Here is a 14693-nt window from a genome sequence, read left to right on the forward strand (position 1 = left end):
CATGGATGAGCCCTTAGGATAACATGTTGAGTGAAACAAGTCAGACAGAAGGGGACAGATAATGTATGATTCCACTTACATGAAATAGCTAGAATATGTAAACTTAGGGAGACAAACTGAAATAGAGGTTAGTTACCAGGGTGGAGGGCTGGGGTGTTGATGTATAATGGGCATTAGGTTTCTGTTTGGAGTGATGGGAAAGTTTTAGTAATGGATGGTGGTGAGGGTAGTACAACATTGTGAATGCCATTAATCTCACTGAATGATATGCTTGGAGGTAGTTGAGATGGGAAAGTTTATATTTATATCCAATTTAAAAAAAGAGGAACTAAAGAGACAATGAATGCAATACATGATATTGAATGGGATCTAATAATAAACTCAAAAGGACATGACCAATATTTATGGAAAAACTGGAATATAGACTGTAAGCTTTATATCAATGTTAAATTTTTTGAACTTGATAACTGTACTTAAGGTAAATAAGTGAACATTCTTGTTCTTAGGAAATGTACAAGGAAGTATAATGTATTCAAGGAGCATGATGTAAATGACCTGTTCTCAAATGTTCAGGAAATACATGCCAAATGTGGCAAAATGTTAAAATGGTGGATTTGGATATGTGGGTTGTGTGTGTATGTTGGAGTTCTCTGCACGGGTTTTGTACTATTTTTGCAACTGTCCTGTAAGTTTGAAAATATTTCAATCCTGTATTTTTTGCATGGTTGTTCTATAAACATTTAACTTCTTTAATATAAAACAAAAAAAGCCTTGGATTTATCAGATTTCCAACCTCAGGAGTTAAAGATAATACTCTGAGAAACTGACTGAAATAAACCATGGGATTGTGCTTGTCTCCATTCCCATGTATGACTGAAGAATAATTCTTGCTGTAATCTGGTCCTGATTAGATGTCTTCTCCATCTCTGATTTTCTGTAGGACAAAAAAAATTGTCAGGCCTTGTGGTTCCTCAGTCTGACATGGTTCTAAGGCAGCTCCAACTTTTGATCTCACCAGTACTCATGAGGTTGTGCCTGCTTGTGGGTAAGGCCTCGGACTCTCTGGGGCCAAGTGGGACTTTGCAAATGTTTTAGAGCAGGGGTTCTTAACTTTTATGTTCCACGGACCTCTTTGGCAGTCAGGTGAAAACCTTGGACCCTTTACTAAGCCCACATTATAATGCATATTATTTAATAAATATAACACACACACACAACCATGTCCTGACAATTATGTTTTTTTTGAGTTTCAATTCAAGCTCACAGACCCCTGGTTATGAACCTCTGCTCCTGGGAAGTGGACATGGCTCAACTGACAGAGCGTCTGTCTATCATATGGAGGCCCAGGGTTCGATCCCCAGGGCCTCCTGACCCATGTGGTGAAGCTGGCCTGTGTGCAGTGCTGCTGTGCACAAGGAATGCCATGCCATGCAGGGGTATCCCCTGCGTAGGGGTGCCCCACACGCAAGGAGTGCACCCTTTAAGAAGAGCCACCCTGTGTGAAAAAAGCACAGCCCACTGAGGAGTGGCACCACACACACGGAAAGCTGATGCAGCAAGATGACACAACGAAAAGAGACACAGATGCCTGGTGCCGTGGAGGAAGCCAAGTGGACACAGAAGAACACACAGCAAATGGACACAGAGCAGACAATGGGGAAAAGGGGAGAGAAATAAATCTTTAAAAAAAAAAAAAAGAACCTCTGCTCTAGAGTGAGTGAACATCTATCCTAGAGTCTGATACCTGTTGCTTTTCACTTTAAAAGTAAACTTCTAGTCTGGGCTTGAAGGAAACCTGTCTCTAGGCAAAGTGAAGGTGGCAGACCCCTCACCTTTTAGATTTCTGAGTAATTTGACTTTGCTTGGCTAACAAGTAGGGAAAGCCTTCTATAAATCATTTGAATAGAACTGGACAATTGGATGTTCAATATTTAAGCTAAAAACATGAAGTCTTTGCCTAAGCAATGTTCTATTTATTTATAGGCGGTACTAGAGATTGGACCTAGGACCTCATGCATGCAAGGCCAGCGCTCAACCACTGAGTGGCATCGGCTCCCCTAATGTTCTCTTTTCAGTTGTCAGGTGTGCTTTTTCATTTTCCAAATCATTCACAACTGATTGGTATTAACTTTATGAAAACACCAAATAATGAATTGTATCCATAATGAATCACTCCCACAGAAGAGAAAGGGCTAATTTTTAGGTCATTTGTAAAACAAGGTGGTTTACTGTCTTTCATTTTCTGAAAGCTCGAAATTGAAATCTTCAATTCATGTTATTAAATCTTCAAAACAGAAACTCATTTCAAAAGCATTTTTAATTTAAAAAAGACAAAGTGCATCTGTATTTGTAAACATTTATTCTTTTGAACTGAAAAAGGCTTGCATCAGCACACATTGTACAGCCTTGCAAATTACACAGAAATTGAAAACAAGGTTCCTTGTCCGTAAGTGCAATGAATGTTTGATGTCCAGTGATCCGCTGCAAACAATGAAAACGAATTTTAAACCACTTAACAAGTTTCCAGCACTCATCAAATGCAATTCTTTAGGTAACTGAAAATAGGATCCACAAGGAGGGGAATGCAAATAAGTGGCATTTAGTTACTGGAGGATCTCTTAAAAAAAAAGAAGTGCAAGTATTTTCCTGTTTAGACTGATTCCTATTCCCCTTTGAATTTAAGTGGTCTGATTTAGAGGTGTTAAGAACATAATTTACTTGACACTTAATGTTGATACGACCTGAATGAATAAGGACCTTATATGGGAGTTCCGTATTTTATGGACATTGTTTCTGTGTTTAAGATTTAGGGGATAAGTAATCTTCTATTTGTGGGCTCTTCTTGGTCATCCCCCATCCTCCAAAAAAGACAGTATATAGTTTTGACTTGGTTATTACACTCCTGCATTCTTTCCCTCCCAAATTCTAAGTTGGGTCACAGTGCGCTGGCTGCAAAAAGAAATACAGGTTGCAACTGGTTATAATCATTTTGAAGAATAATTTGCTGTACAACAGAGCTTTGGATCTGATACAAGAATTCAGAAATATAAAACAAAGTAACTATAAAAGTTAGGAGGCATTTGAACAGCATTTCCTCAGAAAAAGCTGCTAACTGTCTCATTCCGATGTGGATTCCTACAGTCAGTTGAGGCAAAATGCATATGCCCCCCCACCCTCTGCTGGATCACTGGCCTTTCTTCAACAGCTATAATGCCATGACCACATGTCCTAGGAGTCTCTATAATGTTAACAGAAGCTCCAAATACCAAGCCAATCAAAGATGGGAGAGGACAGGGTAATCATAAAGGCAAAGGGTCCAAAGGTGGTTCTGTTACTGAGAACTTGCCCTTTCCAAAATGTGAAAGTCATAGTGCTTCTTGCTTGTTCTCAGCTTAAACTTGTTAACTGAGTTAATTTGTTTCTTCAGTGCATTCTGTGCAGCTGAAATGGAGGGGAATGTGGCTAAGACAGTGTATGTGGAGGCCAAGTCACTGGGTTTAGAGCGTTCAGGGTTGACAGTGTTGTCCCCGCTGCCACAGTAGAGGGGGTGACGACGCAGCTGGGGCTGGGACTGGGGGTCCCGGAGCCACCGGATTTTAGCGCCAATTTTAAAGAGTTCTCCAAAAAGCTTCTCAGCTTCCATGCGTGTTATTCCATCTGGTAGTTCAGTAATTTCCAAAACCTTCCCAACAACTGGAATGGAAAAGGTGTAAGATTAATACATCCCATTAAAAAAAAGGGGGGGGGGAAGGGGTAAAAAGTACTGCAATTTCAAACATGATATAGGAAAAGAACGGAATTTTCTGAAACCATTCAAATCTATAAAATTGTAATTGTTATAGTCACCTCTGAGATCCTTTTCAACTGACCCTTAGGCAAACCTTATTGATCTACCTATTTCATGGTCTTCACTGAGAGTTGCACACACAAATTGCAGCACTGGACAGTGGCTTCTCTATTAGGGATGTAATCTCAGGCAAACAGTTTTATGAATTTAACATTCCCATTGTAAAGATACACTCATCCTAACCACCCCAAGGCTGTTATGTGTAGAAAGTTAAAATATATACTCGAAATCACTTTATGTAGGAAAGCAATATATTTGTTCATTCAGACTATTTCCCATAAAGGTAGCAAAGGATCGCCACTTTTCTTGAAGAATTCAGAGGCAAAGAATTAATTCTAATTGTCCTTCTATTGATTCCTTTGCTTTTCCTAAATCCACCTGTACGTTACCATATTCTCACATCTGAAGAGAGACAAAATTAAAAGAACATATTTGAGAACTTTTAGTTCTAGATGGTATGAAATTCCTGTAGCTTTTGGGGAGATTCTAGGCAGAGGAAAATCCATTTCTAAGGTGTGGTGTGTATAAATACACACACACACATATTTAGGAAGTACTGGAGATTGAACCTGGGACCTTGTACATGGGAAAGAGGTACTCAATCATTGAGCTACATCCACTCTCTGTGGTATGGCACATTTTTAATAACTGTCAAACTAGTAAAGAGTTTGTACAACCACATTCAGTTGCCCCTCAGGGACACACCTGCTTCCCCTGCTCCAAGGTCAGTAGATGCAGCCTTTTTAGCTTGTTTCCTTCCTCGGTTTCCATGCCGATTGCTGGCCTGACCCTGCAAACCCACAAACAGATGAAAACAAAGTTAATTATGGAGAAAATTTTATTCATAATGTTAAAAAACTTGGTCTGGGTTTTTTTTATTTCAGCAGGAAAAAAATAAAAACAAAAACAACATTCCCAGGGCTTCTGAATTCTGCTTCCATGGCAATGGCATTTCTGTCCCTCACTAGGACCTGTCCCTGCTTTCACAAGCAAGGGGACCGGTGACCCTCCCTGCTACTGCCCACCTTTGGAGAGTGCTGGCGAATTACTGCTCAGGCCTGCAGTGCACCCCGTTCTTCCTTGCTCTGTTCTCAATGGAGCCAGTGACTTAACCTTTATACACAAGAACAGAGCTCTCCTTTGTGTGCTCCAACAGGTGGGCTTGGGGGTCCCTCCCGCACACTCAGCAACAGAAGCGTGCTGTTCTACCAACGATGCCTAGGAGGTAAGACAGCTGGCTTTCACACCTGTTGGTTTGGAATGTGTCCCTGCAGAACGGTAGGAGGGTTGTACTGCAGTGGTTGGCCAAGTAATGGATATCTGGCATCTCCTGAAAACCAATAAAAAATATTTTTAGCTTTTTCTCTCCTCATTTATAAATTTATTTGACAAAGTTTTCTAAGTTGTTCAAACCAACTAAAACAAGAAGGGGAAAACACACTTGGCAGAATAAAACAAGAATAGGTTTTGACAGTTAAAAAAGTTAACCATTTCTGTATATTCTTTAAATAATTGGAGTACATTTCTGAAAGGACTAAGTGGTTATGAAGAAGGGTGAATGGCAGGAAATGGGTGTGTAGGGGACAGAGTAGAGAGAGGGCTCTGGATTCTTTTAAATATCTGTTGATTTTTGAACCTTTTCAATGTATTATCTAAAAAACTGAGTAAAACTTTCAAGAGTGGGTGACAACGGAAGGTTAAAAAACAAAACGAAACAGGAAGATGTGGAAGAGAAAGAATCTGAGAAAACTTTGACACTAAATCCTAACATCCCATAAACAAAATGTATATACATATGATGGAATATTATTTAGCTGCAAGAAGAAATGAAGTCCTGATGCATGCAACAACATGGATGAAGCCTGAGTACATGATGTTGAGTGAAATAAGCCAGGTACAAAAGGACAAATATTGTATCTCACTAATATGAACTAATTATAATGAGCAAACTCATGGGCTTAGTATCTAGAATATAGGTTGCAATAGGAAATAGAACAAGGGTGGTAAATGGAGAGCTGATGCTCAATTTGTGCAGAATTTACAAGAAGGTTCATAGTAAATATATGAATGTGGACAGAGGTGATGGGAGCACATTATTGTGAACATAATTAGTGGCACTGAATTGTGTGTGTGGTTGTGGTTGAAAAGGGAAGTTCAGGGTCATGTATGTCATTAGAAAGAGAGGATTAAACATGGGACTATATAACATAGGGAACCCTGTTGTGGATGATTGGATTTACTAGTACAAATATAAGAATGTTCTTTCATGAACTATAATGAATGTATGCCACTATTATAAGGAATAATAGGGTAGTATACAGGAAAATATACAACTAATGCAAGTTATCGACTATAGTTAACAGTAATGTAATTTTTTTTTATTAATTTTAACAAAGAAACTATACCAATACTAAAGGTTAATAATAGGGGAGTATAAGGGATAAGGGTCTTACCCTTTTTGTTTTATTTTTTATGTTTGGAGCAATGAAAATGTTCTAAAATTAAGTAATGAATACACAACTGTGATTATACTGAAAGCCACTGATTGACACTTTGGATGGATTGCATAGTGTACAAAGAAAATGGCTTCAATTAAAAAAAAAAATCCTAACATCCTACATGAAGTCCAACAAAACATTTATAATACTCTTTCTAACTCACTTAAAACCACATCTTTCCATGATGTTTAAAAATTAACATAACGTAGATTTCATGGGGGGAAAAAAAAGGATAAACATTAAGTTCTGTATCTCTCCAAATTCAGTATCAATTGCTATAAATATATGCAGGCATACATTTACATATATTCACACATATTTTTATCCAGTATAACCCTAGGACTGTTCTTAATTTCTCTTTAAATGGACATTTGTATTTATAACTTGTACTTGCTTAAAATGAGTGGCATAGTTCTTGTTAGCCATGAATAAGTATTCCCCACTTCTAAATAAACAAGAGGTGGGTAGGCAGGACGATCTTCCAATTATTTTCTTTCACTCAAGAGAGCCTGAAGTCATCATATGGTATGGGCTTAATAAATGTCGATTGACAAAACTTTGTCCTGGAGAATAACATTTTCACTGATGTCTCAATTTCACTGTATTTTAACCACAAGTCCCAATTTAGCACATTCTGTATTTGGAGGAGGGTTATGGGGAGATGCTTGGAAAGCACCTCTAGGAAATCTTATTTCTTTTATCCTGACAGCTTTTTAAGAGAGAACCAAGGTGTGGATTCCTATGACACACGGGGCTCTTTCCTGCTTTAACACCTGTGAAGGTGTTTTAGGCAATTATCTGGCAGGACACCCCCATGAAATACTTCCTCCATCCCAAGTTCCAGTTGAAGGGTACAGTTATGACATGGTGACTTAGGACTGAGATCAGAGATGTAATATGAAGTGTGGTGATGCATAAAAAATCTGTTGCAAAGAAGTGACAGCTAATATTACCATGATGAAGTTAAGAAATTGATAAGGTACAAAAACTTAGTATCAAAAGAATATAGAGAATATTGCTCAAAAATTCAGGCAAACTCCTGGTAAATCACACCCTGGTAAAGGACACCTAGTCCTGAGGAATAGTATTCTTTTCAAATATGGAGATGAGATAGTTAGCTATAAATGAAGACCAGATACCCTTCCTTAAAGGCAGGGTAAGGAGAATTAATACTAGACCATGTTTCTGTTTCACTGTATCGCCACACACGGTTTTAGTTTTTACATTATTTTTCTGGATTATTAAAGTAATTGGCTTTGTAGAATTTCACCTTCAGTTTTTACAAACCCTTGTATTGAAAGCTAACTTCCAATAGATTGCAGGGAGCTGCTTTGCTATGCAGGAAACCCCGATCAGAAGCAGGTGGTCTATGAATGGCTTAGCACCAGGGTTCCTGCGAGTTTGCAGGGCATGACCCATGAGGGGGCGGCCCCTGCTCTGACTGTGCCCTGTGTCCCAGGGGCTTGGTAGAAATTTAGAAATAGAGGTGAAAATAAAGTACAGAATTATATATACCCTCCCTCCTGAACAGTTTTTCCTATTATTAACATTTTGCATTGGTTTGGTACATGTTACAACTGATAAAATATTGTAATTATGCTATTAATTTAGCCTACCGTATATATTAGGGTCCACTCTGTGTGTTCTATGATTCCACAGGGTAATTTTATGTTTATGGCACCTTTTATACAATCTAAAATTTCCCTTTTTACTTTTCCAAATTTACATTCATATTCACAAAGCTGTGCCACTATCACCGTCATCCGTTGCCAAAACGTTTCCTTTGCCCCAAACAGAACCTCTGTACTCATTAGCCATCATCTCTGCATTCCCCTCCTTCACCCAGTCCCTGGTAACCTGTAGTTTCTGACATTACGAATTTGCATATTCTGTTTATTTCATATAAGTAAGATCATACAGTATTTGTTCTTTTGTGTCTGGCTTATGTCACTCAACACGATGTGTTCAAGATTCATCCAGGGAAGTGGACTTGGCACAGTGGATGGGGCATCCCCCTACCACATGGTAGGTCCAAGGTTTAAACCCCGGGCCGTCTTGACCTGTGTGGAGCTGGCCCATGCGCAGTGCTGATGCATGCAAGGAGTGCCCTGCCACGCAGGGGTGTCCCCTGCATAGGGGAGCCCCATGTGCAAGGAGTGCACCCTGTAAGGAGAGCCGCCCAGCGCAAAAAAAGTACAGCCTGCCCAGGAGTGGCGCCACACACACAGAGAACTGATGCAGCAAGATGACGCAACAAAAGGAGACACAGATTCCAGGTGTCGCTGGCTGACAAGAATAGAAGCGGACACAGAAGAACACACAATAAATGGACAGAGAGAGCAGACAACTGGGGTGGGGGGAAGGGAGGGAAACCTCCTACATTGTGGGTGGAAGATTTAGTGGTTACTCAGAAAATGAAGTATAGAATTACCTTTGGACTCAGCAATCCCCCTTCTAGGTACATACAAAAGAAGTGAAAGCAGGGACTTAAACAGATATTTGCACAATGATGTTCTTATTGGCATTATTCACAATAGCCAAAAGGTGGAAGCAACCCACGTAGCCAACAATAGATGAATGGATAAACAAAATGTGATCTGTGCAGACAATGGAGTATTATTCATCCATAAAAAGGAAAGAAGTTCTGATGCATGCTATAAAATGGATGAATCTTTTTTAAGATTTTTATTTTTGTTTATTTATCTCTATCCGTTGAGCCAAATCCGCCTCCCCCATGCTTTTTTTATTACTATAGCTTTGTAATAATTTTTAAAATTGACATTGTGAGTTCCCTAACTCACATGTTCTTTTTCAAGATGGTTTTGGCTTGAAGGGCTGCTGTTCTTTCCATATAAATTTGATGACTGGCTTTTCCATTCTTGTAAAGAAGTCTGTTGGAATTTTGACTGGAATTGCACTGAATCTGTATATTGCTTTAGGTAGAACTGACATAACGGTATTTAGTTTTCTAATCCATGCACATGAAATGTCCTTCCATTTATTTAGGTCTTTAAATTTTTTTATCAAGGTTGTGTAGTTTCCCATGCACAAGTCCTTTACAACCTTGGTTACATTTATTAGCTCGAACCTTTGTTGTGGATTTTTCAGGATTTTTTCTATGTAGGATCATGTCATCTACAAAGAGGACAGAGTGTTACTTCTTACTTTCCTATTGAATGCTTTTATTTCTCTTCTTGCCTAATTTCTCTGGCTAGATCTTACAGTAAATGTTGAAAAGCAGTGGTGACAGTGGGCATGCTTGACTTGTTCCTGATGTTACAGGAAAAGCTTTCAGTTTTTCACCACTGAGTAAATCGTTAGTGGTGGGTTTTACACATATGCCCTTTACCATGTTAATATTTCTTTCTATTCCTAGTTTTCTAAATGTTTTTTACTGAGAAGTGGTGCTCAATTTTGGCAAATGCCTTTTCTGCATCAATTGAAATAGTGTTTCAATTCATTCTGTTAACGTGGTGATGACATTCATTGATTTTCTTCTGTTGAACTGCCTAACACATCTGGCAAAAATCCCACTTGATCATGGTGTATAATTTTTTAATGTGCTATTGGATTTGGTCTGTTATTTTGTTGAGAGTTTTGCATTTATATTCATGAAGGATATTGGTCTAAAATTGTCTTTTCTTATGATATCTTCATCCGGTTTTGTTATTAGGGTAACGCTGACCATGAGTAGTGAGTATTCTTCCTCTTCAATTTTTTGAAAGAGTTTGAGCAGAATTGGTGTTAATTGTTCTTTGTATATTTGATGGAATTCACCAGTGAAGCCTTCTGGTCCTGGGCTTTTCTTTGTTGGTTGGGAGCTTTTTTTTTTTAATCTATTCTTTTTCCCCTGTCGTTGTTTGTGCTCTCTGTCTGCTCTCTGTGTCCATTTGCTGTGTGTCCGCTTGTCCTTTCTTCTCATTTTTCTCTTTTAGGAGGCAAGGGGAGCTGATCCTGGGACCTCCGGTGTGGGAGAGAGGCACTCAATTGCTTGAGCCTCCTCATCTCCACGGTCTTCTGCATCTCCCTTCGTTGCTTCATCTTGTTGTGTCAGCTCTCTGTGGTGCAGGCTGCCAGCCTGCCTTCACCAGGACGCCCCAGGAAGCGAACTCAGGGTCTCCCATATGGTACACAGGAGTCCAACCACTTGAGCCACATCTGCTTCCCCTTTGGGACCTTTTTGATTTACTGATTCAATGTCTTTACTGGTTATTAGTCTGCTGAGATTGTCTTGTCTATTTTGTCTTAAGTCAGTGTAGGCAATTTATGTGCTTCTAGTAATTTGTCTATTGCATCTAGGTTATCTAATTAGTGAGCATACAATTGTTCATTGTATCTTCTTATAATCCTTTTTATTTCAGTGGGATTGGAAGCAACATTCCCTCCTCTCATTTCTGATTTTAGTTGTTTATATCTTCTCTCTCTTTTTTTCTTTGTCATTCTAGTTAAAGGTTTTTCAAACTGCTAATGTTTTGGTGATATCTTTTCAGTCTTTGCTCCATCTATGTATGTATTTTGTAACATAAAAAACTGAGATATAATTTACATACAATAAAATGAAGATAACGGGGTTGATGAAAATTTTAAAAACCTATATAGGGAAGTGGACTTGGCCCAATGGATAGAGCGTCCGCCTACCACATGGGAGGTCCGCTGTTCCTGCTTGACCCGTGTGGAGCTGGCCCATGAGCAGTGCTGATGCGTGCAAGGAGTGCTGTGCCACACAGGTGTCCCCCGTGTAGGGGAACCCCACGTGCAAGGAGTGCGTCCCATAAGGAGAGCTGCTCAGTGCGAAAGAAAGTGCAGCCTGCCCAAGAATGGTGCTGCACACATGGAGAGCTGACACAAGATGACAGAACAAAAAGAAACAGATTCCTGGTGCCGCTGATAAGGACAGAAGCCGGCACAGAAGAACACACAGTGAATGAACACAGAAAGCAGACAATTGGGGAGGCAGGGGGGAGAGAAAAAAAATTCTTAAAAAAAAACACCACCACCACCAAAAACCTAAATAACCACAACCCTAGTAAGATACAGAACATTTCTATATGCTAAACTTTCTTTTAATCAGTTCTATCCCCCATCTCTACCACTATCTGATTTCTAACACCAGACACTAGATTTGTCTTTAGTTGAATTTCATATCATTGGAATCATACAGTATACATTGATTTTATGTCTCGTTTGTTTTCTGGTTAACATAATGACTCACCTATGTTTTTGTGTGTCATTAGCTCATTTGGATCTTTCCTACTGATGAATGGTTTTCTATTGTAAGGATATAACACAATTTGTTCATTTCTTTTCCCACTGATGGACATTTGGGTCATGTCCAGTTTGGGCCATTATAAAACAAAGCTGTTATGAATATTTTTGTACAAGTCTGTGTGGACGTGTTTTCATTTCTCTTAAAGGTATTCTCTTAAGTACCTAGTAATAGGTTTGCTGGGTTATATGGTAAGTCATTAATGTTGTAAGGAACTGACAATCCTTTTCCCAAAGTGGTTGTTTCATTTTATACTCCCACCACCAATATGTGAGAGTTCTAGTTGCTTTATATCTTCACCAACATTTGATGTTGGTCTTACTGATTTTAGCTATTCTAGTGCACATGAAGTATTATCTCATTCTAGTTTTAATATTCATTTCTGCAATGACAGATGATGTTGAACACTTATTCAAGGGCCTATTGGAGATTTGTATACCTTCTTCTTTTGTGAAATGTTTGAGTAATATGTTAAAATCACTCATCATTTTGTGAATTATACCCTTTTAAAAGAGTCTTTAAAACATAGTTTTTAGGCAGCTGCATAGTATTCTTTTTATGCATATTCCATAATTCAGCTGATCCTCACTCTTTGAAATTTATGTTGATTTTTATTTTTTTGCTACAGGATTCTTCCGTGCATTATTCTTTGTGTGCAGTATCCTTAGGATAAATTCTAGGAAATAAAATGAATGGTTTCCATATTACTTTATACTCATCTTTTGATTCCAGTTTCTGGTACTTAGCAATTTTTTTTTTAAGGCAATACAGGGGATTGAACCTGGGACTTCATACATGTAAAGCAGGCACTCAATCACTGCGCTACTCCTGCCCCATAATCATCTTCTCATGTTTGCTTTTCTAATTAGACTGAGGAGTTACTGAGGGTGAGGACTTTGCCTTATTTAACCTTTTACATCAGGGGCACAGAATGTACTCAGGTAATAGTTCTTGAATAAATTGATGATTTGAATACTTTAATATAGAAATCAGATAAAGAACAAATATAGAACACTGTACATTAAAGGAAGGGATTCTAAGTTAACCTATTTTAATTCTAGTTATTAAATGACTTAATAAATATAAGGAAACAGACTTGCCCCAGTGGTTAGGGCGTCCGTCTACCACATGGGAGGTCCGCGGGTTCAAACCCCAGGCCTCCTTGACCCATGTGGAGCTGGCCCATGTGCAGTGCTGATGCGCGCAAGGAGTGCCCTGCCACGCAGGGGTGTCCCCCACATAGGGGAGCCCTGCACGCAAGGAGTGCGCCCCATAAGGAGAGCCGCCCAACGCGAAAGAAAGTGCAGCCTGCCCAGGAATGGCGCTGCCCACACTTCCCATGCCGCTGACGACAACAGAAGCGGACAAAGAAACAAGACGCAGCAAATAGACACAGAGAACAGACAACCGGGGAAGGAGGGGGAATTAAATAAATAAATCTTAAAAAAAAAAAAAAAAAAATATATATATATATATATATAAGATCATTTTCTCTGTGAAAAGTAGCTTTTCCATCTCAACTTAGTTGTGGATCTCATCTAAAAAAATGGCTTCCTTAGAGTCAAACTGTTTCTAGTGTTCAGCAAACCAGTGCAAGTGAAAATTAGTTTCACAAATGAAATAAGTCTTACTGATGGAACATTAAGGATAGAAGAGTATGTGGTAATAGATATGCCTTGCTGGAGGTAAAAATGCAGGCCTGAAAGAAAAATGAAAGGCAGTAGTAGAATTACCAAGGTCAATCACAGAGAAATTGGGAATATCTGACTAAAATTCTATGAGGCTATAACTAGTTTCATGCACACTTACCTTGTCCAGGGACAAAAGGTCTAGAAAACTGGGACATGATGGAAAGTGGTGGTCCAGAGGGACGTACAGTTTTCAGGGTTGATAGTTGAGCTGGTGCTGGTGACTGAGCTGGTGAAATAATGGGACTACTGATTTGAGGGCTGTGCTGCAATTACAATACATCAAGAAAATGGGTTAGCATTTTAGACAGGGTTTTTGCAAATTTTCTTAAGGATAAAAACTTTCTATTTTTTCTGATAACAAATATTACTTGTACTTGTTATAAAAAAAATCCATACATTACAGAAATATAAAATCTGCAACTCCCAAAAACAAATACTGACGGCGCTGTTTCTATGTATATATGTTTATATATTTTAGTTTTAGTCCATGTGTTGAAGTGAGCACTATATATTTAAAAATATATATATATATATTTGTCTCTACCTCCCCACCTCCCCCCTTGTCTGCTCTCTGTGTCCATTCGCTATGCATTCTTCTGTGTCTGCTTGTCTTCTCTTTAGGTGGCACTGGGAACTGATCCTGGGACCTACCAGAGTGGGAAAGAGGTGCTCAATCTCTTGTACCACCTCAGCTTGCTGGTCTGCTGTGCCTCTTATTGTCTCTACTCTGTGTCTCTTTTTGTTGTGTCATCTTGCTGTGCCAACTCTCTGTTCGGGCCAGCTCGCCGCATGGGCCAGCTCGCCACATGGGTCAGCATTCCGTGTGGGCCAGCTCTCCTTAAGAGCCAGCCTACCTTTACCAGGAGGCCCGAGGAATCGAACCCTGGACATCCCATATGGTAGATGGGAGCCCAATCCCTTGAGCCACATCTGCTTCCTATACATACATTTTTAACAAGAATGGTTAACAGATCCTATTCTTGTAGCTTGCTTTTGTACCTTAACTATATTACTTTTCCATGAGAGAATATATACATTTACCTCATTTTTTTCACATTAAACGTTGCTTTGTTTTAGTATTTTATTTTTAAACAATTTCATCTTTAGAGAATAACTGCAAAAACAGTACAAAGAAGTAGAAAATGTACGGAAACATCTTCAAGATCTGGTGGGAGGTGGTTTCTTAAATCTTATACCCAAAGCATGAGCGATGAACAGAAAAATGGGTAAATGGGATCTCTTTAAACTTTAACACTTTTGTGCTTAAAGGACTTTGTTAAGAAGGTGAAAAGGCAGCCCACTCATTGGGAGAAAATATTTGTAATCCACATATCAGATAAGGGTTTGATTTCCATGTTACATTAAGAGATTATGCAACTCAATGATAAAAA

General features: G+C 39.0%; 1 protein-coding gene across 15 annotated transcripts in view; it reads right to left on the reverse strand.

Moving 5' to 3' along the window:
* Nucleotides 1-2342: 2342 nt before the first annotated feature.
* The window catches only part of R3HDM1 (R3H domain containing 1), a 139114-nt gene continuing 126763 nt past the window's right edge, over nucleotides 2343-14693 (reverse strand). For all 15 annotated transcript variants that reach the window (XM_058301079.2, XM_058301071.2, XM_058301057.2 and 12 more), the window contains 4 exons: nucleotides 13421-13565; nucleotides 5095-5177; nucleotides 4553-4637; nucleotides 2343-3693 (listed from right to left, as the gene is read on the reverse strand). In XM_058301079.2, the coding sequence (XP_058157062.1) occupies nucleotides 3332-3693; nucleotides 4553-4637; nucleotides 5095-5177; nucleotides 13421-13565 (675 nt within the window). In that variant the 3' untranslated portion in view covers nucleotides 2343-3331. The remainder of the gene's footprint in view (nucleotides 3694-4552; nucleotides 4638-5094; nucleotides 5178-13420; nucleotides 13566-14693) is intronic.

This window comes from Dasypus novemcinctus, chromosome 7 (assembly GCF_030445035.2).
Source record: "Dasypus novemcinctus isolate mDasNov1 chromosome 7, mDasNov1.1.hap2, whole genome shotgun sequence".
NCBI classification, from domain to species: Eukaryota; Metazoa; Chordata; class Mammalia; order Cingulata; family Dasypodidae; genus Dasypus; species Dasypus novemcinctus.